General features: G+C 35.1%; 1 protein-coding gene across 1 annotated transcript in view; it reads left to right on the top strand.

Annotated features, from left to right (window-relative positions):
• The window catches only part of AUH (AU RNA binding methylglutaconyl-CoA hydratase), a 162,335-nt gene that overhangs the window by 49,871 nt on the left and 88,346 nt on the right, over positions 1–24,118 (top strand). The window contains exon 4 of the mRNA XM_082841990.1: positions 6,134–6,220. Coding sequence (XP_082698116.1) covers positions 6,134–6,220 — 87 coding nt within the window. The remainder of the gene's footprint in view (positions 1–6,133; positions 6,221–24,118) is intronic.

The raw sequence follows: 24,118 nt of genomic DNA, 5'->3' as shown, positions 1-24,118 counted from the left end.
TGCTTATAAAACTATCTGTGGTGTTTTTTTTTTTGTTTTTATTTGCGGTACGCGGGCCTCTCACTGTTGTGGCCTCTCCCGTTGCGGAGCACAGGCTCCGGACACGCAGGCCCAGCGACCATGGCTCACGGGACCAGCCGCTCCGCGGCATGTGGGATCTTCCCAGACCGGGGCACGAACCCGTGTCCCCTGCATCGGCAGGCGGACTCTCAACAACTGCGCCACCAGGGAAGCCCCAACTATCTGTGTTTGTAATCGGTGTTTCCTTGATGATTAGTCATGTTGTATTCCATTTCATCTCTTTATTAGCCAGTGTTATATTCTCTTTCGTGAATTATCTGTATGAATCTTTTGCCTATATTTTATAGTTGGGTTATTTATATTTTTCTTCCTGATTTATAGTTCTTTACATGCACAGGACACATGTATTTAAGATACCATTTCCCACTCTTTTACTTGCATATTCACTTGCTTAATGATGTCCTTTGATGAACAGAAGTTTTTAATTTTAAAGAACTCTAGTGTTTTCCTTTTAAAAGTGTTGGAAAAACCTTTTAAAAATCTTTGTCTATACCAAAATCTTAAAGATATCTTTGGATATTTTCATTTAGAAGTTATTTGTTTTACCTTTCAGATTTAGGCTGTAATGCACTGATTTGTGTGTGTATATGATATGAAGGGTCAAGAATTGTTTTTCCCCATATGAACCTTCAGTGGTCCCAGCTCCATTTATTGGAATGTTCCAGCAGTGCCATCTTTGTCATAAATCAAGCAGGTCTTTTCTGGACTTGGTATTCTGTTCCATTGCTCTGTTTCTCTATCTTTGAGCCAGTGTCCCATTTTCTTAATTACTGTAGCTTTATAATACATCTTATTTTAATATAAATTCTCCAGCTTTTTCTTCTTCAAGATTATCTTGACTATTATTGGGCTTTTGCATATCCACTTTGTCAATTGCTAAAAAGCATTGGGATTTTGATTGGAACCACACCGAATCTATTAATTTGGAGAGAATTTACATCTTTTAGTATGGAATCTTCTAACACATGAAATGATATATTCCTCCATTTATTTAGGACTTTAATTTAGATTTTGTAGGTTTTTAGTGTCAAGATTTTGTACATCTTTTATTAGATTTATTCCTTGGCTCTTTGATCTTTGAATGTTAATATAAATGGTATCTTTTTAAAATTTCACAAATTTCTTTTGCTAGTACATAGAAAGTTGATTTTTTAATATTGAACCTGTATCTAGCAACCTTACTAAATTCACTTATTTTTATGGTTTGTAAATTCTTTTGGATATTCCTCATGTATAATTAAGTCATCTGCTAATTATGCAGTTTTATTTTTTCCTTCTGTTCCTTGTAATTAAAAAAATTTTCTTATTACACAGACTAGTACATCTGTTCCCATCTGTAGAAGTGATAAAGAATACCTTTTCTCATTCTTGGTCTCTGAGAGGAAGTAATTGACCATTAAAGGTGGTGTTAGCTATAGGTATTTTGTAATTACTCTTTATAAAATCAAAAAGATTCTTTTCTTTGCTATGAATTTTTAATTAATGAGTGTTAATTAGAGAGGACACCAAAAGTACAAGTAATAAAATACAAAAAATTGATAAATTGGACTTCATTAAAATTAAACTTTGAAAAACCATCAAGAATCATCAAAAGGTAAGCCACAGGGAGAAAATATTGTGAATCATATTTCTGAAAAAGGACTTGCATGCAAGATATAACTCTTACAACCCAGTAAGAATAAAATAAATTATCCATCAAAAAAATGAGCAAAAGATTTGAATAGACATTTCACTCAAGAAACTGTATGAATGGCTAATAAGCACCTTGAAAAGATGCTAACCTCATTAGTCATTAGGGAAATGCAAATTTAAAACCATAATAAATACCACTTCATGTCCACTAAAATGGCTATGATAAAAGGGCAGACTAGTGTTGGTGACCTTGTAGGACAATAGAGACCCTTAGGCATTACTGATAGGAATGTAAAGTGGTGCAGCCACTACGGAAAACAGTGGCAGGTTTTTTTCCTTCTTTTCTTTTTTAAGTTAAATAGAAATTTACAATATAGCCCAGCAATTTCACTCTATCCAAGACAAGTGAAAAAATTTCTCTACACAAAGACTTGTATGCAGACGTTCATGGTAGTATTTTTCATAATAGCCAAAAAAGTAGAAACAACCCAAATGTCCATCAACCAATGAATGGATAAACAAAATGTCTGTCCCTACAATGAAATACTATTTGGTAATAAAAAGAAAAAAAATACTGATTCATCTTTATATCATGGATGAACCTGAAAAACACTACACTGTGTGAAAGAAAGAAACAGAAGACCATATATTATATGAGTTTATTTGTATGAAATGTTCAGAAAAGGCAAAGTTATAGGAAAATATCAGTAGATTAGTTTGGGGCTAGAAGTGAGAACAGGGAGTGACTGCATATGGGTGTGAGGGACCTTTTCTATGATAATGGAAATGTTCTAAAACTGGATTGTGGTGATGGTTGTACAACTCTGTAAATTTACTTAAAAAATATTGAATTGTGTATTTTAAATGACTGAATTTTATTTTATGTAAATTATACCTCAGTGAAGATGTTAAAGAATGAGTGTTGAATTTTATCAACTACTTTTCTGACCCTACTGAAAATTTATGTTTTTCACCTTTCTCAATTACATAAATTTAAAAATTTCATAAATTAAAAAAATTAATATTAAAAATGTAAGTCCAGTCATAAATCTTGACTGAGTATAAATTGGTCTTGATATATTTTATTTATGTTACTACTAGGTATGATACACTGATACTTTGTTTAGGATTTTTTGAGACTTTATTTATGAGAAAAATTGGCCCGTCATGTTTTTTTCTTACAATGTTCTGTTCAAGTTTTTGTTTTGCTGTTCTCCATGTCAGCATTTTTAAGATTGATGGTAAATGTTTTTCATTATATGTTTGGAAGAATTTACTATTGGAGCCATATGGGCATGCAGTTTTCTTTGTAGGAAAGTTTTTAATTACATATTCAATTTCTTTAATATGTATTTGTGTTTTCAGATTTTCTATTTCTTTGTCAGTTTTAATAAGTTGTGTTTTCCTAGGAATTTGTTCATTTCCTGTCGTTTTTCAAATCCTTTGGGCCAAAGTTTTTAATAATATTGTTTTATTGTCTGTAAAATCCTTAGTATTATCCTCCTTTTCATTCTCGATTGGGACTTGTGCCTTCTCTGATTATCTATGATGAGTCTTGCTAAAAGGTCTATTATTTATTTTAGTTTTTTTTCAAAGAACCAACTATTTTGATTTTCTCTCGCACATTTGTTTTCTATTTAAAAGTTTTTTTTTGCTCCAGTTTCTACTTTGGGATTAATTTTTTCCGATTTTTTATTTCTTGATAGGAATATTTGAAAGGATATTTGACTGCTTGCTTTATCAGTTACTGTGAAAGGTCTGTTAAAATCCACTGTGGTTGTAGACTTGGCAGTTTTTCATTTTAGTTCTGTTAGTTTTTGCTTTATGTATTTTGGGGCTGTCTTTTTTATGTATGCCAATTTAGAATTCTTATGGCTTTTTTAATGGATCATCATATTTATTATTATAAAATAACCCTCTAGTTTGAGTGATGTTTCTTGCCTTACTTCTCTTTTGTCAGAGATGAAGATAACTTTACAAGTTTTCTTTTGCTTAATGTTTGCAAGTTTTTTACCCTTTTAGCCAGTCTGTGCCCTTATATTTTAAGACGTATCACTTGTAAGGAGTATAAAATAAGCTTTAAAACTCTACTCTCATAATCTGCTTGAAGAATTCCCTGTAGCGTTTATTTTCACGTGGGTCTGCTGGTGACAAATTGTTGTTTGTGGGTGTGTGTGTCTGTGAGTGAGTGTGTAAAATGTCTTTATTTCACCATCATTTTGAAGGATAGGTTTGATTTGTTTGGAATTCTAGATTGGCAGTTATTTTCTTTCTTCACTTTAAAGATACTCATTTTCTGTCTCATACCATTGTGTGGATAAAGCTGCATTCCATAAGGAGACACATCTTCTACACTTCTCTGCTGGGACTAGTGTGCAGTTAATGGGCCACACGCGTTAAGAGCAAACCTTGATTCCCTTTAGGTCCTGGCATGGCTTCCAGCAGCCTAGTCTCTTTAACCTGAGTGTGGTTTTCAAAGCCTGCTGTGTGGTCACAGGGGCAGAATGTTGGTGAAAGCCCCCTATTGGAGCTCTAGTTAGAGCTGTGTTAGAGGGTACCCTAATGGTGCCCTGAGGCCAGAGGACGTGATGGATCCCATGATACAGTTACAGGGGCTCCTTCAGGACCACCTCATCCAGAGTCCCTATGTGTCCCATCAGCTTTCAGTTCCTCATTGCTTTGGCTCCTCTTTCGTCTATTGCCTTCCCCCATACCACACTACATTTAGCTACTTTTATTAACCAATATGTGTTAGCTAACATGCACTAGGCAACATTTTATATTCTCAATTTAAAATTATATTCTTAATGTTAAATGACAGTGAGTTGAAACATTATTTCTTTAACAAATACATCCTACTAGTTTAGAATTCTTTTGACACTACTAACATTTTTCTTCCATGCTAAATTTTAATTCTCCATGGAAAAAATTATGAAGACATGTATCAGACATCCAAAAATCATGACTACCTACCATATTGAGTACCCACCACTTAACTTAAGCAACACAGTATTACAAATAAGATTGAAGTTCTCTGTGTCTATTGCCAATCACATCTCTCTCCCTCCCCCACAGAGGTCACCACCAATTGAATTTGGAATTTATCATTTCCATGTATGTTTTATATCCCTACATAGCATTCTTCTTTTAAAAACTTATTTAAATGGTTATTATCCTGTGTATCTTTCAGTAATTATATATAATGATAAATATATATTGTATTTATTTATATAATTATAAATCCTGCAACATCATTAGATTTATCCATATTTATACTCTAATTCCTTCATTTTCATGCTGCACATATAACATTTTGTTGTATAAATATGTCCCAGTTTTATTATTAATCCTTTTGGTGGATATTTAGGTTTTTTCCACTTTTCTGCTATTTTTATACATGTTGTATTGAATGTTGTATGTATTTCCTTGGGCATATATTTGAGAGATTTTCTAGGGTATATATACCTAAGAACTGATGGGTTGTAGGATATGTGTTTTGTCAACTGCAGTTGTCACTTCCAGAGGAAGTATATGGGCTCAGAATCAGCTGCTACTTGATGTTACATCTAGTCATGATCAATTTATAATGGGCTAATAAGAAAATAAGTAGCTGAGTATATACTATCTATGCTGTAATTTTACTTTGTTTTTTGTTTGTTTATTTTAATGGGGATACCTTTTCTCAGTGAGTTTAATTTTATTAAAAAGAAGGTCTTTGTTGAGCCACAGAGTAAACAGTTTAATCCCTTAAGGAATTCCTTATGTTTATTTTTATCTGTTCCAAAGTTATGATTCTGTGATAAAGTCATAATTATGAAATTGTCTATTTGCATATACTTTCAAGCCAGTGATTCTCAAATGTGATCTGCAGTCACCAGGGTGGGCATCCATGAAGTCACAATGATTTTCATAGCAGGAAGGTGTGATTTGCCCTTTTCATTGGGTTGGCATTTGCACTGATGGGACAGAAGCAGTGGTGGATAGAACTGCCAGCATCTTTTCAAGAACCAAGAAAGTGGCATCAGTCTGTAATCATTTATGTTAACAGGAATGGGTTTATTTGTATTATTCAATGAAAAAATAAATATTTTAAAAAATTTTGTTTCATTTTCTAATAGAATAACTATTGGTAGATATATATAATGTTAACAATGCCTCCTTCTCTAAGAGTATAAAGGGGTTCTGAGACCATGAAGTTTGAGAAGCATTACTTTAAGCACATGGTAGATACATGAACAAACAAATATTATATTCAATCTGGTGCTGGTCTTTGGGAAGGAAAACTTAGATACTGTAATTCCTTTGATAGATAAATCTAGTCTGTCTTCAAGTTATATATAAATCTTAAGTAAATGTTCAGTTTGTTGCCTTAAAATTTTGTTTATAACTAGATTATATTTGTAAATAAAATACTTTGCAGGTGCTGACCTTAAGGAAAGAGTCAAAATGAATTCCAGTGAAGTTGGTCCTTTTGTCTCCAAAATAAGAGCAGTGATTAATGAAATCGGTAAGCACAATTAAATTCTCCTTTTAGCATGCTGAAGGTGACCTTAAATGTCAGATTTTAAAAGTTGCACATTGTCTTTATGTATAAGCTTTGGCTAAAATATTTATATAGTTAGATAGTCATGACCTATAGCTGGTTGTAAAACAGCATGTAATATATTTAATTTGAAAAGTTGTGAAAATTTTTTTTATAATTAAAGATGCTCCTATTTATGATGACATGGCATATAGAGGTAATTATTAGAAAACAAAGAATAATTTGGCATAAGCCTTTGACATAAGTATTTATATTTCTTAAATAGTTGCATACACAGACATATTTATAGATTGGGATTTTTTTTGTTTTTTACATAAACGGGATCATACTATCTCCTTAGAATTATAAATTTCTGTGTAGTGTTTATATTTCAGTGTATATCAATTTATTATTAATACTCTTTAATACATTACTACATAGTAATCCATAGCATAGTTTATCCAAAATTTGAAACTATTTCTTCATTAATGAACACTTAGGATGTTTTTGTTGTTTTGTTTTTGTGGGGTTTTGCCATTTTTGTTATTTATAATAAAGCAGTGATTATCTTTGTACAAAGTCTTTTAGAACATTAGTATGTATATTTATAAGATTGCTAAACATGGTATTGCAGTTCTAAGTATCATGTGTTCATTTTACATTTTAATAAATCCTACCAGATTATGTTGCAAAAAGATGGTAATAATTTATATTCCCATCAATCACATGACAGTACCTGTTTCCTTATAGTCTTGTAGCATTTAATGTTGTTATTTTTTAAGTTTGCCAGAGTTGAAGAAAAAAATAATCTTAGCATTTTAATTTTCACTTTCTCAGATGCTAGTATATCTTTTCAGATTAGACTTGCTTTTCCCCTCCTGTAAATTGCCTTTTCACATTCTTTATCCTCTTTTCTATAGCATTATTTAATAACTATTTACCTAAAGCCAATTTTGTATTAATCTTTTGTTGTTAAATTTATTACAGGTATTGCCTCTTAATGTTCCACCCTAATTCACTTCTAGGAGCTTTAATATCTAGAGGGTACAAAGTTCCCGTCATTATTATTTTTCTTTTTTCCTTGAAGATTTTCTTTGCTAATTCTCACACATCAACTCTTCCAAATGAGTTTAGAATTATTAATTTTAAAGTGAAGAAGAAAAATACTCTTATGAGACTTCGATTGGATTTTTTTAAATCTTGTTTATAAAGAATTGACATTTTTATGATACTAAATCTTTCCATCCATGATATGCATGGCTCTTATTTTGAGGGGGTGGTCATTCATGTTTTAATGTTCATCAAAGAAGTTTTCTTCACATTGGCTTTGTCTTGTATCTTTTTTCCCCCTCAGATTTATCCCTAGCTATTTTATAGCATTTATTCCTTTGAATGGGATCTTTTCACCGTACTTCTGATGAAGTCTGGTTATTGTTGTAGGTCCGTAGGAAATTTGGTAAATTTTATGTGCTTGTACTTGTATAAGCCATTGTTTTTTCTCAATTAATTTTCTTGTGTTTTCCAGAAAGCAAAAAAAGTTCATTATATATAAAAAATGCAATTTTAATCTCTTCTGTTTCCAGCATTTTAATCTTAACATATTTTTCATATATTCTCACATTGGCTAAGGTTCTTGGTACAATATTCAGCTGTTGAAGGGATCATGTTCATCCTTACCTTTATTTGAGTTTAATGAATGCTTTTAATATTTTGCCGATAAATATCAAGTTCAGAGAGTTTTCTACTATTTCAACTTCTTTAGGAGTTTGCTACTCTTTTCTAATCGAGAATAAGGGTTAAAGTTTGTCAGCTGCCTTTTTGTTATGTGTCAGGATGGTATATATTAAAATTTGTCTCAGATTTTATTATACTGAATTGTATTAATAGTCTTACTGATGCTGCACTGGCCTTGTATTACTAGAATAAACACTACCTGGTCATTGTGGTTCGTGGTTATGGTGGTTTTTAATATATACTGCTGGATTTAATTTTATATATTTTGATATAAACATAAACGAGATGGGAATCTTCTAATTTTGTTTTTTGTGTTACCCTTTCTGGTTTGGTATCATGTTTATACAACCTTCATAGAATGAAGTGAAAAGTTTTTCACCTTTTTCTGTACTATACAGGGAAATCATCTGTTATTTGAAAGATTAGAATTTGACCATGTGGCATCTTTTGGGGTCTTGTGTGGTTTTGTTATTGTTGTTTCCTTTTTTTTTTAGAGCTAAGTTTTTAAAAAATATATGTGTTTTGGTTTCTAGAATGTTTCTTGTCACCTTCATGACTTTTGTTTATCCTCTGCCAGTGTTATTGAAGACTCTCCTCTGCTTCTCTCTCCAGCTTCAACTATATGGTGAGATAGATGTCTTCTGAGGCAGAGCATGGATTTGGTTTCCATGTTGGTCAGAGAACTTGATCTTGGAAGTAGAAGTTGATGCTGTCTGTAACTCTCTATATATGCTGGGATGAATGGCTAAGACTGGTTCAGTTATAAACATTACATTGATGTTTGTTCCCAGCCTCTTTCTATTTTATTGAATCTGAAATTGGAATTTTTCTGATGCTTTTTAAATGAAGAACTACTTTTTTTGTAGTAGATTTTTCTTTTCACTGGTTGAAGCTGTACTATTTCTGTTCTGGATCCTGATCCAGTACTCTTTTTCCTATTCCATGAGTTCCCTAATATTAGGTAATGATACTTTTCACTACAGCATTACAATGGACATAAAATTTTTAAGATGTCTTTGGTGGTGACTTAGTGAGACTTTGAAGGGCAGGTAAAAACTGTCTTGATCAAATTTGTTCGTTTAGTACATTAAACCAGGGGCTAGGAAACTTTTTCTTAAAGGGACAGATAGCAGATATTTTCGGCTTTGCAGGGGTATTATGGTCTCTATTGCAGTAACTCAACTTTTCTTTTTTTTAAAGACTTTAATTTTCAGGAGTAGTTTTAGGTTCACATCAAAATTTAGGGGTGGGTAAAGAGATTTCTCATATATCCCCTGCCACCACAATATGCATAGTCTCCCCCCCCCCATTATTAATATCTCACACCAGAGAGGCACATTGGTTACAGTTGATGAACTTATGTTGACACATTATAATTACCCAAGTCCATAGTTTATGTTAGGGTTCACTCTTGGTGTTTTACATTCCATGGCTTTGAACAAATGTAAAATGACATGTACCCATCATTATAGTGTTGTCCAGAGTGTTTTCACTGCCCTAAAAATCCTCTGTGCTTGACTTATCCGTCCCTTCTGCCCTCTCTGGCAACCATGTTTTACTTTCTCCATATTTTTCCATCATATAGTTGGAATCATGTAATATGTAGCTTTTTCAGATTGGCTTCTTTCACTTAGTAACATGCATTAAAGTTTTCTCCATGTCGTTTCATGCCTTGATAGCTCATTTCTTTTTATTGCTGAATAATATTCCACTGTATAGATGTATCACAGTTTCTCCATTTACCTACTGAAGGACACCTTGGTTGCTTCCAGGTGTTTGCGACTATGAATAAAGCTGCTATATACATCTGTGTGCAGATTTTTGAGTGGACGTGTTTTCAACTCCTTTGGGTAACTACCAAGGAGCACGATTGCTGGATCATGTGGTAAGAGTCTGTTTAATTTTATAGGAATTTGCCAAACTGTCTTCCTAAGTGGCTGTACCATTTTGCCTTCCTACCAGCAGTAAATGAGTTTCTGTTCTGTTGCTCTACATCCTTGCCAGCATTTGGCGTTGTCAGTGTTCCAGATTTTGGCTATTCTAATAGGTGTGTAGTGGTAGATCGTAGTTGATTTAATTTGCATTTCCGTGATGACATATTACGTGGAGTGTCTTTTCATAGGCTTATTTACCATCTGTATATATTCTTTGGTGAGGTGTTTATTAAGGTCTTTGGCTCAGTTTTTAATTGGATTGTTTTCTTATTGTTGAGTTTTAAGAGTTCTTTGTATATTTTAGATAATATTCCTTTATCAGGTATGTCTTTTGCAAATACTTTGTCCTAATCTGTTGCTTGTCTTCTCATTCTCTTGACGTTATCTTTCGTAGTGCAGAAGTTTTTTATTTTATTAGGGTCAAACTTATCCATTATTTCTTTCATGGATTGTGCCTTTGGTGTTGTATTTAAAGAGTCATTGTCATACCCAAGGTTTCTAGGTTTTCTCCTATGTTATCTTATAGGGGTTTGATGGTTTTGTGCTTTACAGTTAGATCTGTGATCCATTTTAAGTTAATTGTTGTGGGGTGTAGGTCTGTGTCTAGATTCATGTTTTTGCCTCTGGATGTCCAGTTGTTTCAGCACTATTTGTTGAAAGGACTATCAGTGTTCCATTATATTACCTTTATTCCTTTGTCAAAGATCAGTTGACTGTGTTTATGCAATCTGTTTCTGTGTTCTGTTCCTTTATTTATTTGTCTATTCTTTTGCCAGTAACCGCACTGTCTTCAATTACTGTAGCTTTATAGTGACTCTTGACATTGGTTGCTGTCAGTCCTCCAATTTTGTTCTTTCAATATTGTGTTGGTTATTCTGGCTCTTTTGCCTCTCCATATAAATTTTAGAATCAGTTTGTGAATATCCACAGAATAACTTGCTGTGCTTTTGATTGAGAATTGCATTGCATAGATTAAATTGGGAAGAATCTACATCTTGACAATATCGAGTTTTCCTATCCATGAACACAGAATTTCTTCTCTCTATTTAGTTCTTCCTTGATTTCAAGCATTAGTTTAATTTCCTCATATAGATCTTGTACATATTTTGTTAGATTTATATCTTAAGTATTTCATTATTTGGGGTCTTAGTGTAAGTGATATTGTGTCTTTAATTTCAAATTCCACTTGTTTGTTGTTGGTATATAAAAGAATGATTGACTTATTGTATATTTACCCTGTGTCCTGCAACCTTGGTATAATTGCTTATTTGTTCCAGGAATGTTTTTGTTAATTCTTTCAGGTTTCTGCACATCATGCATGAAAGTATATTTTGCAAACAAAGCCAGTTTAATGTCTTCCTTCCCAGTCTGTATTACCTTTTATTTCCTTTTCTTGTCTAATTGCATTAGTAAGGACTTCTAGCATGATGTTGAAAAGGACTAGTGACAGGAGGCATCCTTGTCTTGTACCAGCTACTCAACTTTGACATACAGTGCTCAAGCAGCCACAATGTGTAAAAAAATGTGTGTTTTTCTGTTACAGTAAAATTTCATGCACAGTGAAATTTGAATTCCATATAATTTTTATAGGTTATGAAATAGTATTTTAAATAGATTTTTTTCTACCTATTTAAAGATAGAAAAACCATATTAGCTCACAGGTTGTGCTGAAGCAGACACATGGCCTGATTTCTTTCCTTTCTCCCTCTCACCTGCCCTTTCTCTCTCTCTCTCCCTCCCTCACTGCCATCCATCTATCCATCCATCTCAGATGTCTTCTAGCTTTTTTATTTTTTCTGTTTTTTAGAATTAATTCTAGTCTTCCACTTTTTAAATTTATATATTTAAAAAAATCTACTGACTTTCAGTTCTAATTTGGATACATTGCTTCACGCTTGGCTCAGGGCTTTTCATTGGTTTTTGCTTTTCAGAGATGAAAGGTTTTAAGGCCTGTGTATCCTTTGATAGGGGTCCTAAGATATTCTTCATGGAAACAGAGCATAAAGCTTACAGATGAGTTGGAGGGTGAAGGGAGTAGTAAGAAAAACAAAACAAAACAAAAACCAAAAGAAAGTTCATCAGATCCATAAAAAATATAAAAAGAAGCATAATCTTAGGACAAATTAAATAGTAAGATGTTGAAATAAGTAATTACCATTAATGTCAGTTGATTAAACTTGCTGTTGACAGAGATGTTTAGATCTAATTAAAAAATGTAAATAGGCTGTGTATTGTTAATAATAGCCACATCTGGTATAGTTCTTTTTATGCCAGGAGATGACTGACCAAAGGAAAGAGGTATATAGATATATACTTTGAGATAAAAAGGATTATTAGTAAGATAGTCACTGCATATGATAAAAGTTTAAATTTCTTAGGAAATGTCATACTGAACTTGTATGCACCTGAAAACAAAGATCTCAAAATGTACAAATAAAGCTATATTGGATGTATATAGGAGAAACTGTCAAATCCTCTGTCATTGTGGATAATTGCAACCCATCTCTCCCAACTTATCAATGAGGTCAAAAGAAAAAGCTTAAAAATAAAGATTTGAACAACCTGAGTACCAAGTTTGGTTTAATATACTCTTAACCCCAGATTAGAGTGTATGTATACTTCTCATGAACATGTGAAATATTTATAAAAAGGTATCATGTGCTGGATCCTAAAATCTTCATTAAATTTCATAATGCAGTCTACAGCAACATGAATGGACCTAGGTATTATCATATTAAGTGAAGTAAGTCAGAAAGAGAAAGACAAATATCATATGATATCACTTATATGTGGAATCTAAAATATGATACAAATGAACTTACTTACAAAACAGACTCACAGACATGGAAGAGAAACTTATGGTTATCAAATGGGAAGGGAGTGGGAGGTATAAATTTGGAGGTTGGGATTAGCAGATACAAACTATTGTTTGTAAAATAGATAAACAACAAGGCCCTACTATATAGCACAGGGAGCTATATTCAATACCCTGTAATAAACCATAATGGATAAGAATGTAAAAAAGAATATATATATATATATATATATATATATATTACAATGTTGTGTTAGTTTTTGGTGTACAGCCATCCTACACTGGGAAGACAAGACCCCAGAATGTTTGGCTTTGAAGGCCAGCAGTCCTTACTTTTGGGAGAGCCAGAGGGCTGTGGGAAATAGAGACTCCACTCTTAAAGGGTACACACACAGTCTTGCATCCTCCAGGACCTAAGGCAGAAGCAGTAGTTTGAGAAGAGTGTGATTCAGATGCAACTGCTGATCTTGGAGATCCTTCTGGAGAGGCAGGAGGCAACTGCAGCTCACTCTGAAGACATAGACACTGGTGGCAGACATTTCTGGGAACTCATTCTACCATTAGGACACTGATGCTGGCAAGCACCAATTTGGAATTCTCCCTTTAGCTTATTAGCTCCAGGACCTGGCCCCACCCACCAGCCTTTCACAACCAGTACTGGGATGCCTCAGGCAAAGCAACTAGCTGGGCTGGACACAGCCCCACCCACCAGCCTGCCAGCTGCCTTAAGACTCCCTGAGCCCACAGCCATCCTGGGACCTGGCCCTGTCCACCAGAGGGCCCAGGACCAAGCCCTGCACAGTAGTAAACCGGCACTAGTCCCTCCACCTGAGGGCCCTGCAGCTAGAGACCCTAGGACTTGGCTGTACACACCAGTGGGCCAGCACTAACCCTAGACCAACATCACCAGCCAGTAGACAGGCACCAGCCCCAGGTCACCTTGGGCCCCATCCCTGCCCACCAGCAGGTTGATACACCAACTCCAGGACCTCCAGGACCCTGCAGCCAAAGACTCTGGGACCTGGCTTTGCCCACCAGTGGGCCGGCACTAGCCCCAGACCGACTTCACCAACTCGTTTGCAGGACCTGCCCTGGTGCACCCCACCCCCCATCCCACCCTAGGCCCTGGTACTGGTCCTGCCCACTAGCAAGCCAACACCAGCTCCAAGACACCTTGGACCCCTCAGCAGGCCTCTCTAGGATCCAGCCCCACTCACCAACAGGACGACACCATCTTTGGGACACCCTGGGCCCTGTAGCCAGGTGTGTCAAGATCTGGCGCCACTCACCAGCAGATCAACATTAGATCCAAGGACCCAAGTCCTGTAACAACCCACCCTGAAACCTGGCTCTGCCCACCAGTGAGCCAACATTAGCCTCGGGACCCCTTGGGGATCCACAGCCAGCTGCCTTGTGACCCAGCCCTACCCAGCAGCAGCTGACAGCCTCTACATAAGGCAGGACCTGGCAACCAACTGAACTGGGGGTCAGCCATGCCTGCCAGACCATTCAAAGTGGTCAGCTTGCTATAACAGAAGGGCCTGTGCAGTCTCCATAACGGGCACCCCTGGAGCATACAGCTCTGGTGACCAGATAGGAAGGAGTGTGCTGCTGGAACAGATAGGCCATCTCCTACTAAAGGGCAGTTCTCCAAGGTCAGGAAATGTAACCGAACTACCAAATATTGATACATAGCAAAGAAATCAGGAGAAGATTGGATGAACAGAGTGAAAACGTAGAATTTTTTAACAAAGAGTATAAAATATAAAATGACTAAACAGAGGTTAAGAATGTAATAACTGAAAGAAAAAATACACTAGAAGGAATCAGCAGTAGATTAGATGATACAGAGGAACAAATTAGCTAGAAGATGGAGTAGTGGAAATCAATGAAGCTGAAGAAAAAGAAAAAAAGAATAAAAAGAAATGAGGACAGTTTAAGAGACTTGTAGGACAGCATCAAGCATACTAACATTTGCATTATAGGGGTCCCAGAAGGAGAAGAGAGAAAGGGGAAGAGAACGTATTTGAAGACATAATAGCTGAAAACCTCCCTAACCTGGGATGGGAAACAGACATTCCCAGGCCCAGGAAGCATAGAGAGCCCCAAACAGCATCAACCCAAAAAGGACCACACCAAGATACAATTCATTGTATTATTAAAACGGTAAAAACCAAAACTAAAGAGAGAATAGAGAATATTAAAAGCAGCAAGGAAGAGTAACAAGTTACCTAAAAGGGAACTTCCGTAAGATTATCAGCTGACTTCAGCAGAAACCCTGCAGAGCAGAAAGTAGTGGCATACTTAAAGTGATGCAAGGGAAAAACCTACAACCTACAACCTAAAATACCTACAACCTACAACCTAAAATACCCACAAGGCTTTCATTCAGATTTGATGTAGAGGTCAAAACTTTTACAGACAAGAAAAGCTTTTAGCACTACCAAACCAACTTCACAAGAAACGTTAAAGGGATTTCTGTAAGTGAAAAAGAAAAGGCCATTTATTTTTAAACATCTTTATTGGAGTATAATTGATTACAAGGATGTGTTAGTTTCTGCTGTATAACAAAGTGAATCAGCTGTACATATACATATATCCCCATATCTCCTCCCTCTTGCGTCTCCCTCCCACCCTCCCTATCCCACCCCTCTAGGTGGACACAAAGCACCGAGCTGATCTCCCGGTGCTATGTGGCTGCTTCCCACTAGCTATCTAGTTTTTATCATGATGGATGATGGAATAAAAACAACCATCTAGAGAAATAGCAGTATTTTTGAGAAGGGGAAAAATTGTAACCTGGAGTGATTTTCACTGCAAGAATAAACATTTCAGGCATGATAAAATTTTAATATGATAATGTCAACAGGTAAAAGAATGTTAGAGAATTCAAGATAATTAAGTTATAAGAACGTCATCTGATCTGTATTTCAGAATTCCAAGACCCTTTGCTCAGCTCTCTGCAGCCACCGTCCAGAGGGCAGTTGTTCAACTATCTGTCAGGGCTCATCCTGAAAAGACACTGGGAAAAATGAAAACATGAGGAGAGGGTTTTGGGCAGTACTTTTTTTTTTTTTGTCTTTAGATAGATTAGTAAGGGAAAGGGGTTGCTAATTTAGCATTGTCTGGGATTCTAATAATATCCCCGTGATCCTGGAGACCACATTAGCTGGTTTTGGAATTTACCTACAAGAAAGCAAATTTACTTTTCTAAAATAGGCCCGACCAACAGGCCCATATATTCATTGATCCATGAACATTGTCACTCCAGGGAGCCTCCTTAGATCCTTGTTAAATTTCCATATATGACTCGCAGTCTTCCTCTAAAGCCAGCTCTGACCATCCCTCCTTGAATCTTGGTCAGTTGGACGTTCTGCTTACTTGTCCAAAGGGTAATAAACACACCTCAAAATAAATTAAAAAAAAAAGGTCACAACTAGAAATGTGAAAATTATGAAAGAAAAAAATATCATTGGTAAAGGCAACTATATAGTAAAGGTAGTAAATCAACCAAATACAAAACTAGTAGGAAAGTTAACAGATGAAAGTAGTAAAATTACCTATATCCACAATAAGTAGTAAAGGGATACATAAAACAAAAAGATGTAAAATATGATGTCAAAACAGTAAATATTGGGGTGGATGGAAATGCAGGGTTGTTAAAATGCATTTGAACTTAAGAGGGGAGCAGCTTAAAATAAATTACTTAATACATATATAATGGTATACATAAACCTCATGGTAACCACAAACCAAAAATTTATAATAGTTACACACGCACAAAACAAGAAAGGAATCCAAGCATAACACTAAAGGTAATCATCAAATCACAAGGGAAGAGAGCAAAAAAAAAGAACATAAAACAACTACAAAAACAACCCAAACACAATTTTAAAAATGGCAGCAATTACTTACCCATCAATAATCACTTTACATGTAAGTCAAAAGATATAGATAAACAAAATTGATAAACCTTTAGCCAGACTCATCAAGAGAAAAAGAGAGGAGCCAAATCAATAAAGTCAGAAATGAAAAAGGTGAATTTATAACTGACACCACAGAGATGCAAAGGATCATAAGAGATTACTGTGAACAATTTTTCACCAATAAAATGGACAACCTAGAAGAAATGGAAAAATTCCTGTAGATGTACAATCTCCCAACATTGAACCAGGAAGAAATAGAAAATATCAACAGACTAGTTACCAGTAATGATATTGAATCCATAATAAAAAGACTCCCAACAAACTATAGTCTAGGACTAGACAACTTCACAGGTGAATTCTACCAAACATTTAGAAAAGCGCTAGCACCTACTCTTTGTGAACTATTACAAAATATTTGCAAAGGAAGGAATGTTTCTGAACTCATTCTACGAAGCCAGCATCACCTTGATACCAAAACCAGACAAAGATACCACATTAAAGTCATGTGTTTTTCTCAGTAGATTGATAAAAAGAATGAGAGATGTCAAATCTATCATAGATAAAACTAAAGGTAAACTAGGAATAGAAGGGAGCTTTCTTAGCCTGGTATTTCTTAGTAAAATGTAAAAGTGGTCTCCTAAAATCAGGAAAAAGACAGGAGGCCTGCAATCACCACCTCTATTCAACATTGTTCTGAAAATCCTGGCATTTGTGGAAAGGCAGGAAATAGAAATAAAATAATGACTGAAAAAGAAGAAATGTAACACTATCTTTCTCAAGTGATTGTCTCTATTGAAAATCTAAAAGGATCCACAAATTATTAGAAATAACGAGTATTGCAAGATGGCTGAATATAAGATCCATATTAAAAAATAATCAATTGCCTTTTTTCCAATAGCAACAGACAAAAGATATCAGTCAGAAAAAGATATTATTGACAGTAGGAAGAAAAACGTATCTAGAAACATATGCAGGCTGTATGGAAAAATTATGAAACATTATTGTAAGACATTAAAAAATTAAATAGAGACATTATCTTCTTGAATAGGAAGATTCAGTATCTAAAAGATGATTCTCACAAATGATTCAATGTACAGATTTAACTTAAAAGTACATTAATTTTGTGAGAAACTTGATGAGCATAAAGAGGCCCCAGGGCTTCCCTGGTGGCGCAGTGGTTGAGAGTCCGCCTGCCGATGCAGGGGACACGAGTTCGTGCCCCGGTCCCGGAGGATCCCACGTGCCGTGAAGCGGCTGGGCCCGTGAGCCGTGGCTGCTGAGCCTGCACGTCCGGAGCCTGTACTCCGCAGTGGGAGAGGCCACAACAGTGAGAGGCCCGCGTACCGCAAAAAAAAAAAAAAAAAAAAAGAGGCCCCCAAATAGCCGAACATTTCTAAAGAAGAAGAAAATGAGGGTCCTTGCCTTATTAGTACTCAAGACTTATTTTAAAGATATGGAAGTTAAGATGGTATATTACTGACTTTGAGATAGACAAATTGACCGATGGAGTGGAATATAGAACCCAAAACAGACCCACAGAAGTAGGGGAACTGATAAGGAGAGAGAAGGCATTGAGATCACTGGGGACGGCAAAGATTTGACTACATTTATGAGGTAAAACAAACTTATATGATCTTGATGGAGTGAAAAATTTCTTAAACACAAAATACAAAACAAAAGGAAAGGTTGATAAGTTCTATGAAATTAAGAACATCCGTTCATTAAAAGACACTGTGAAGAAAGGAGAAAGAAAAGCCACAAACTGGGAGAAAAGACTTGAAACACATAGCTGTCAAAGGATTCGTGTATATATACATGCAGACATGGATCAACACGTGCATACATACATGCAGCCAGCAAGTCAATAAGACAGAAAAATGTTTCACACAAGAGGAAAGGGAAATCGGAAGTAAACATATGGAAAGATGATCAACCTCATATGCAATCACAGAAATGCAGATTAATACCACAGTGGGATGCTATTTTGTATTTACCAGATTAACCGAAAATTCTTATGCCTGACATAACCAAAGTTAGCGGGGTAGTGGATCACCAGGAAGTTTTTATACATTTTCCATGGGAGTATAAATTGGTGTAACTGGTTAGGAAAAGTTTGTTGGTGCTGTCTTACAAAGTTGGGCATCCACATCCCAAAAGAGTCAATAGTTCACATTTTTATGGGGTATTTACCTAGAAGGGTGACTTTAAGACTGTTTTTACTAGACAGTAACAAATATACTTACAATTTGGTCCAGTAAACACATAGGGGTGGGTGGGTATCAAAGATTCATGAAATAATCACCTTTCTTTGTGCATTGCAGTTTGATACTATCCTATTTTATTTTTAAAACTTCCTGATTTTGGTCTTCTAATGAGTGGTTTGCTACTTAGAGTTTGAAACAGCACTATGCTATAGGCATTTTGCACTTGTCCAGGGAAACTACTTATATTAGGATATAAGAAAAATACTGTTTATAGTAGCAATATTGTTCATAGTAAAAAGCTAAAAACAAACAAATATCAATGACAGGGGAATGGATAGATGTTTTGGTATATTTGTACAGTTGGACATGGGCAGCCTTGCAAATAAATAACTTACACATGTAGCAGCAAAGATAAATCTTTGAAAAATGTTGAATTAAAACAACATATAATATTTTGTAAAACTAAAAGCAATACAAAGCAGTATATAGTTTAGAGATGTGTAAATGCAATGAAATCACATACATATACACGCACACACAGAGGAAAAATATGAGAATGATAAACACAGACTTCGGTGATTAACTTTGGGTTTGAGAAGGCAGGTGGAAGAATAGGTGAAGAACACCTGGGCAGATAGGGTATTAGTTCTGACCTGTTTCTTACTTTGGTGATTTTAAGGGAGTTTGTTATTATTATGCTTCATTATATATACATGCTACGTATATTCTTTATATTTGTCAAATTAGATCAGTGTTTTTAGTAGCTTCATATATCTTGAGTTCTGCAAACCTTTCTTACTTTATTTCTTGAATAATTTTCTGCATTTTTTCTTATGTTCTTTTTTTCTTATTTTCAAGAGAAGCCAGAATTCTAGATTTTTAGAAAATATCTCCTAGTTTTAAGGTTTTTCTTGAGAAGAAACCCTTTGAATGTCAAACAAAATTGGTTTATGGACCAGATTTGCACATAGGCCTCCAGCTTTCTTTTTGGTCCTTATGCTATAGTTCTCCTAGAGAAGGGCTTCCTGGGGCTATTTTTCCCATGGGAGGAAATGGTTTGTCTGGTGGATGTTAATGGATGCTGGTGGAGGAGGATCCTGCATTGTACTCTTGGGACTGTTCTATATGTACATGTGCTGGCGCCTGTTCATATGGACTCGAGGATTGTTAAATTTTCAGGAATTTTGTGAGCTGGTTTTCAACAACCATACATATCTTGAAATTGGTCATTGTAGCAGTATCAGTAATAGTACAAATCAGAATATATCCTACCTGTTTGATACCACTTTCCCCTTTTGTTTCATTATATTGTCATTTTCCACATTTAGAGTATCTTTCTCTGTGGTCTGAAGGGTGAATGAACTTTATTCTTGGCCATAGTGACTATTATGCTGTGCTTGTTTTTAATAAAAGAGAGTCTATAAGGAACTTAGAGGTACTAGACTCATTTGAAAGCTATTTTATTAAAATAGAGGTCAGAAAGAAGTTCTGTGTTTTGAGTCACTAAATTCCTTACTTTACCTTTCCTAGCTTCTTGGAAAGCGTCTTCTTAAAAAGTAACTCCAAAATCCTAGAACAAAATTTAGGTCTTTTGCTCTTTTCAAAGGAAAAAAAACCCCCAAAAACCTCTTATGGCTCTTTTTTGAGATGTTTTATTCTAAACAAATTCTCATTGTTAGAAGTCCTCACTGCCCCCCTTCAGGTAGGGGATGTGTAGGTTGAAAGCAGTTAACTGACTATTTTGAAATATTAGGCATGAACAAGTCAGCATGGTTGCACAAACATGAGATGATCCCAATCTAATAACGGCTGTTGTTCCTGAACTTACCATCCCTCCTCCGGGTGCATGATGTGGGTACCTCACTACTGGGACCTCCATTGTGCAAATTAGCAGTATAGAATATGCTGTTCTAGAGCAGAGGTGTTTATCTACTTTTGACTAGTCTTTCTGTAATTAGATGGTATTTCATGAAGAGCTGGAAAACATTTTTAGAATTCTTTGTGAAGTAGAAACTCTGAGGGGGCAGACCCAGTTCTCTCAAGTTGAGGCCTCAAGGAGTTGCTATCTAATAAAAAATAAATATTTAAAATAGGTTTTCACCAGAATTTTAAGTTGTAGAGTCTAGTGTGATGTGGATGATATTTTTGTAAATAATCTTCCACAGTAATTCTTTAAAATGTTAGGCATTTCTGGCTTCCTTTTCCTTTTTTTTCTGATGAAATAAAATTGCAAAAGCTTTTATTTAGCTATGTAAATACAGAGCTGAATTTGCATTGAAATACAGGTAATTATGTTAAAAGGCTGGATCACAAAATTCATCTATCTAACAAACATCTTTTTTTCCTTAAGATTTTGTTATACTGTAATGTTTTATAAAAGGAAATAATTTAATTTTGAAAGTTTTCAAATTCTCTGATTAGCTTTTCTTCATGTGATTGAAAAATCTCCTGTTCTTATGCATTTTTCTATCAGAAAAAACTGTCTCTCTGTGTCAAATACATAGAAAATATTTTTGTACAACAGAAGAGAAAAATTTTGTATGAAAAATCTTATGTAAATTTTATGGGATAAACCTCATCTCAAGTAGTGCTTCTCATTTATTTTACTTTTGTTGGCATGATTTTGAATTTTAGAATTGAGACACACTTCACTTGAATTTTAGAATTGAAAGCCTCGAAGCAATACAAAACAAGTCACTCATAATTAAAAAATAAAGAAAAACCCACCACAATATAGTGGAAACACTCTTCTGTCAGACTTTTATCTTTGCTGCCTTTCTGCAGGGGTTTGTTATTGGAATCAAACTCTTTGCCTGTCCCAGCCTAGCTAGCTTTGTACAAGAGAGTATTCTTTAATGTTTTGGTAACTACATGATCTATCTTTCTTTCTGTCATCTTTATCTTAAGCTAGAAGTTACATTCTATTTCATAATATAAAGTTTTTCTTCTGTAAGAATATCAGATCAGCATAACATTTCTCAGAGACATTGCCATAGATGCTTATTTTGTTGTAGAAAAGTTAAATTTTGTACGTTCCTAAAATCTAGTGAGTTTCTATGAATTGTTTTGATATATGTTTATTAAGGCATTCCATTTGTAAATCTCTTGATGTAGAGGCAGAAGATGTGGATTCTAGTCCTCTCTCTACTGTATGGTACTTTTCCTATCTCCTCTCTGTTGTGAGAACATAGTGGGTTTTTTCCTCCACCTGTACCTAGTATCTAGCATAATAACTGGCATGGTAGATCCCCAGTTGAAAGAGTAAATTGACTGGGATCCCATTGGTGTAGACAGGTGACCCAAGCTGTACTGCTTTCCTCTCATCTTCAGATTGGATTCTCTCATGGAATACCTTTCTGTCTGCCTGTACCTAAAATTCAAAGAATTATGCCTGCACTGGCCTGAGTTTGATTCTGTCTCTTCCATCCCAGTTCATGTTGTTTCCAGGATGTGACTGAGGATGATAGAAGGAACATGGATGGAGCAGTTTGATTAGTTATTGTGATTCGTAAATTAGGATAGTGCCAATTTGCTGGTTTAGAGTTGGAGGTGTAGCTTAGGAGTTCAAGTTTGAAATGTGAAGTTAGTTGATGCTTAGTAGACATCCAAGTGCAGATGTCAAGGAGGCAACAAGATAGGAGTTTGGAGTTTAGGAAAGTAGTCCAGGCTTGAGTTGTGAATTTTGGAGTCATCAGAATGTCGGTGCTATGTGAAGACTTGATAATGGGTGAGGCACCTAGAAAGTTACTGTAGAGAGGAAAGAAGTCTGCCAAACCTGAGACATTATAATGTGTCAAGTCTGGGATGAAAAAGAAGAACCATGAAGGAGACTGAGAAGGATCAGCCAGGGTAGGGAGGTAGGAAGAAAACAGTATTCTGAAAACCCAACCGAAGAAAGTCTTTCATGAAGACTGATTGATCAAAAGCTGCTGATAGGTCAGGTAAGGTGAATGCTAAAGAGTTGACTTGGATTTTGCAACATGGTCGTTACTGGTGACTTTCACCATGTACCCTTTTGGAAACAAGTGTTGAGGCTACTATGGGCAGCTGCTTATTTGCTGGCAAACGATGAAAAAGCTCCATCGCCTTAGCAAAGCTCCCAAAGCAATTTTGGGAGGCATCCTAATTTGGCTTGCTGGACTTTTTGGTTGTAAATCCGTTTAGAAAAAACTAGTTGTCTGAAACTTATCCTGGTTATGGACAATACTTCCCATAATTTGATTTCTTGTAAGTAAACTACAAATGAGAGTATTTGGAAAAGTTTTCCTCAAAAAAACCCACAAAAAAACATATATATATATAAATTTATATATATATATATATATATATACACCTCTCTGTGAAACATAATGTCTGATTTATCGTGGCTTAATATTAGTCTCTGATGCTAATTTATCATGGTTTAATAATAATCTCTGGTGTAAATTCAGAGTTTTTGAATATGAATAAAGCATGAATAATTTTTTGCCAAAGTTTAAAGTGTTGTATTTGTTACTTCATACATTTAGTAATTATATTCTTTTTAATTACATAAAACATTAAGCTAAGAAATGTGCTTGTAAAGCTATAAATCCACCTAAAACTCTTTCTAGTATCCCATTTTAGGATTTAGAGATTCTTTTTTAAAGCAAATGGATCTTTTTAAAAAAATATTTATTTATTTAGTTGTGTCAGGTCTTAGTTGCGGCAGGCGGGCTCCCCAGCTGCGGCATGTGAACTCTTAGTTGCAGCATGCATGTGGGATGCAGCTCCCTGGCCAGGAATCGAACCCTGGCCCCATGCATTGGGAGTGCAGAGTCTTAGCTACTGCACCACCAGGGAATTCCCAGGATTTAGAGATTCTTGAGTAATGAATACAAAAGAGCTTTCATAAATTCTAGGTATATCCGCTTTAAGCTTTCCATTTGATTTAGAGGCATCTGATACTTGTTCACGAAAAATCCAGAGGGTTTCTTTTATTTTTCTTTTTCCTGCAGTTTAAGTTTTCACAATTATAGAATTCAAAGCTTTTTCAGATTTCTTTTTTGTTTTACTTTATCTGAAATAAAGCTGATTCTGAAAATATTTAATTGTTACCACAGTGACTGTTATAATACAATTTGAGAGATTATGCACTTGTTATATTTTCTTTGCTATTGCCTAAATGATTATTTGATTTTTATTTTATATGTAGTGTGTTAAGAATTGATTAGTAAAGAACATTTTCAAAGTTTGCAGAATTATTTGTTGGTCAGCGGGTTGAGCTGTTTAAAAATCAGTAATTAATTTAG

Source organism: Leucopleurus acutus, assembly GCF_964270905.1.
Source record: "Leucopleurus acutus genome assembly, chromosome: 7".
Classification (NCBI taxonomy): domain Eukaryota; kingdom Metazoa; phylum Chordata; class Mammalia; order Artiodactyla; family Delphinidae; genus Leucopleurus; species Leucopleurus acutus.
Note: the sequence above shows the minus strand (reverse complement) of the source record. Positions and strands in the feature narration are given on the sequence as shown.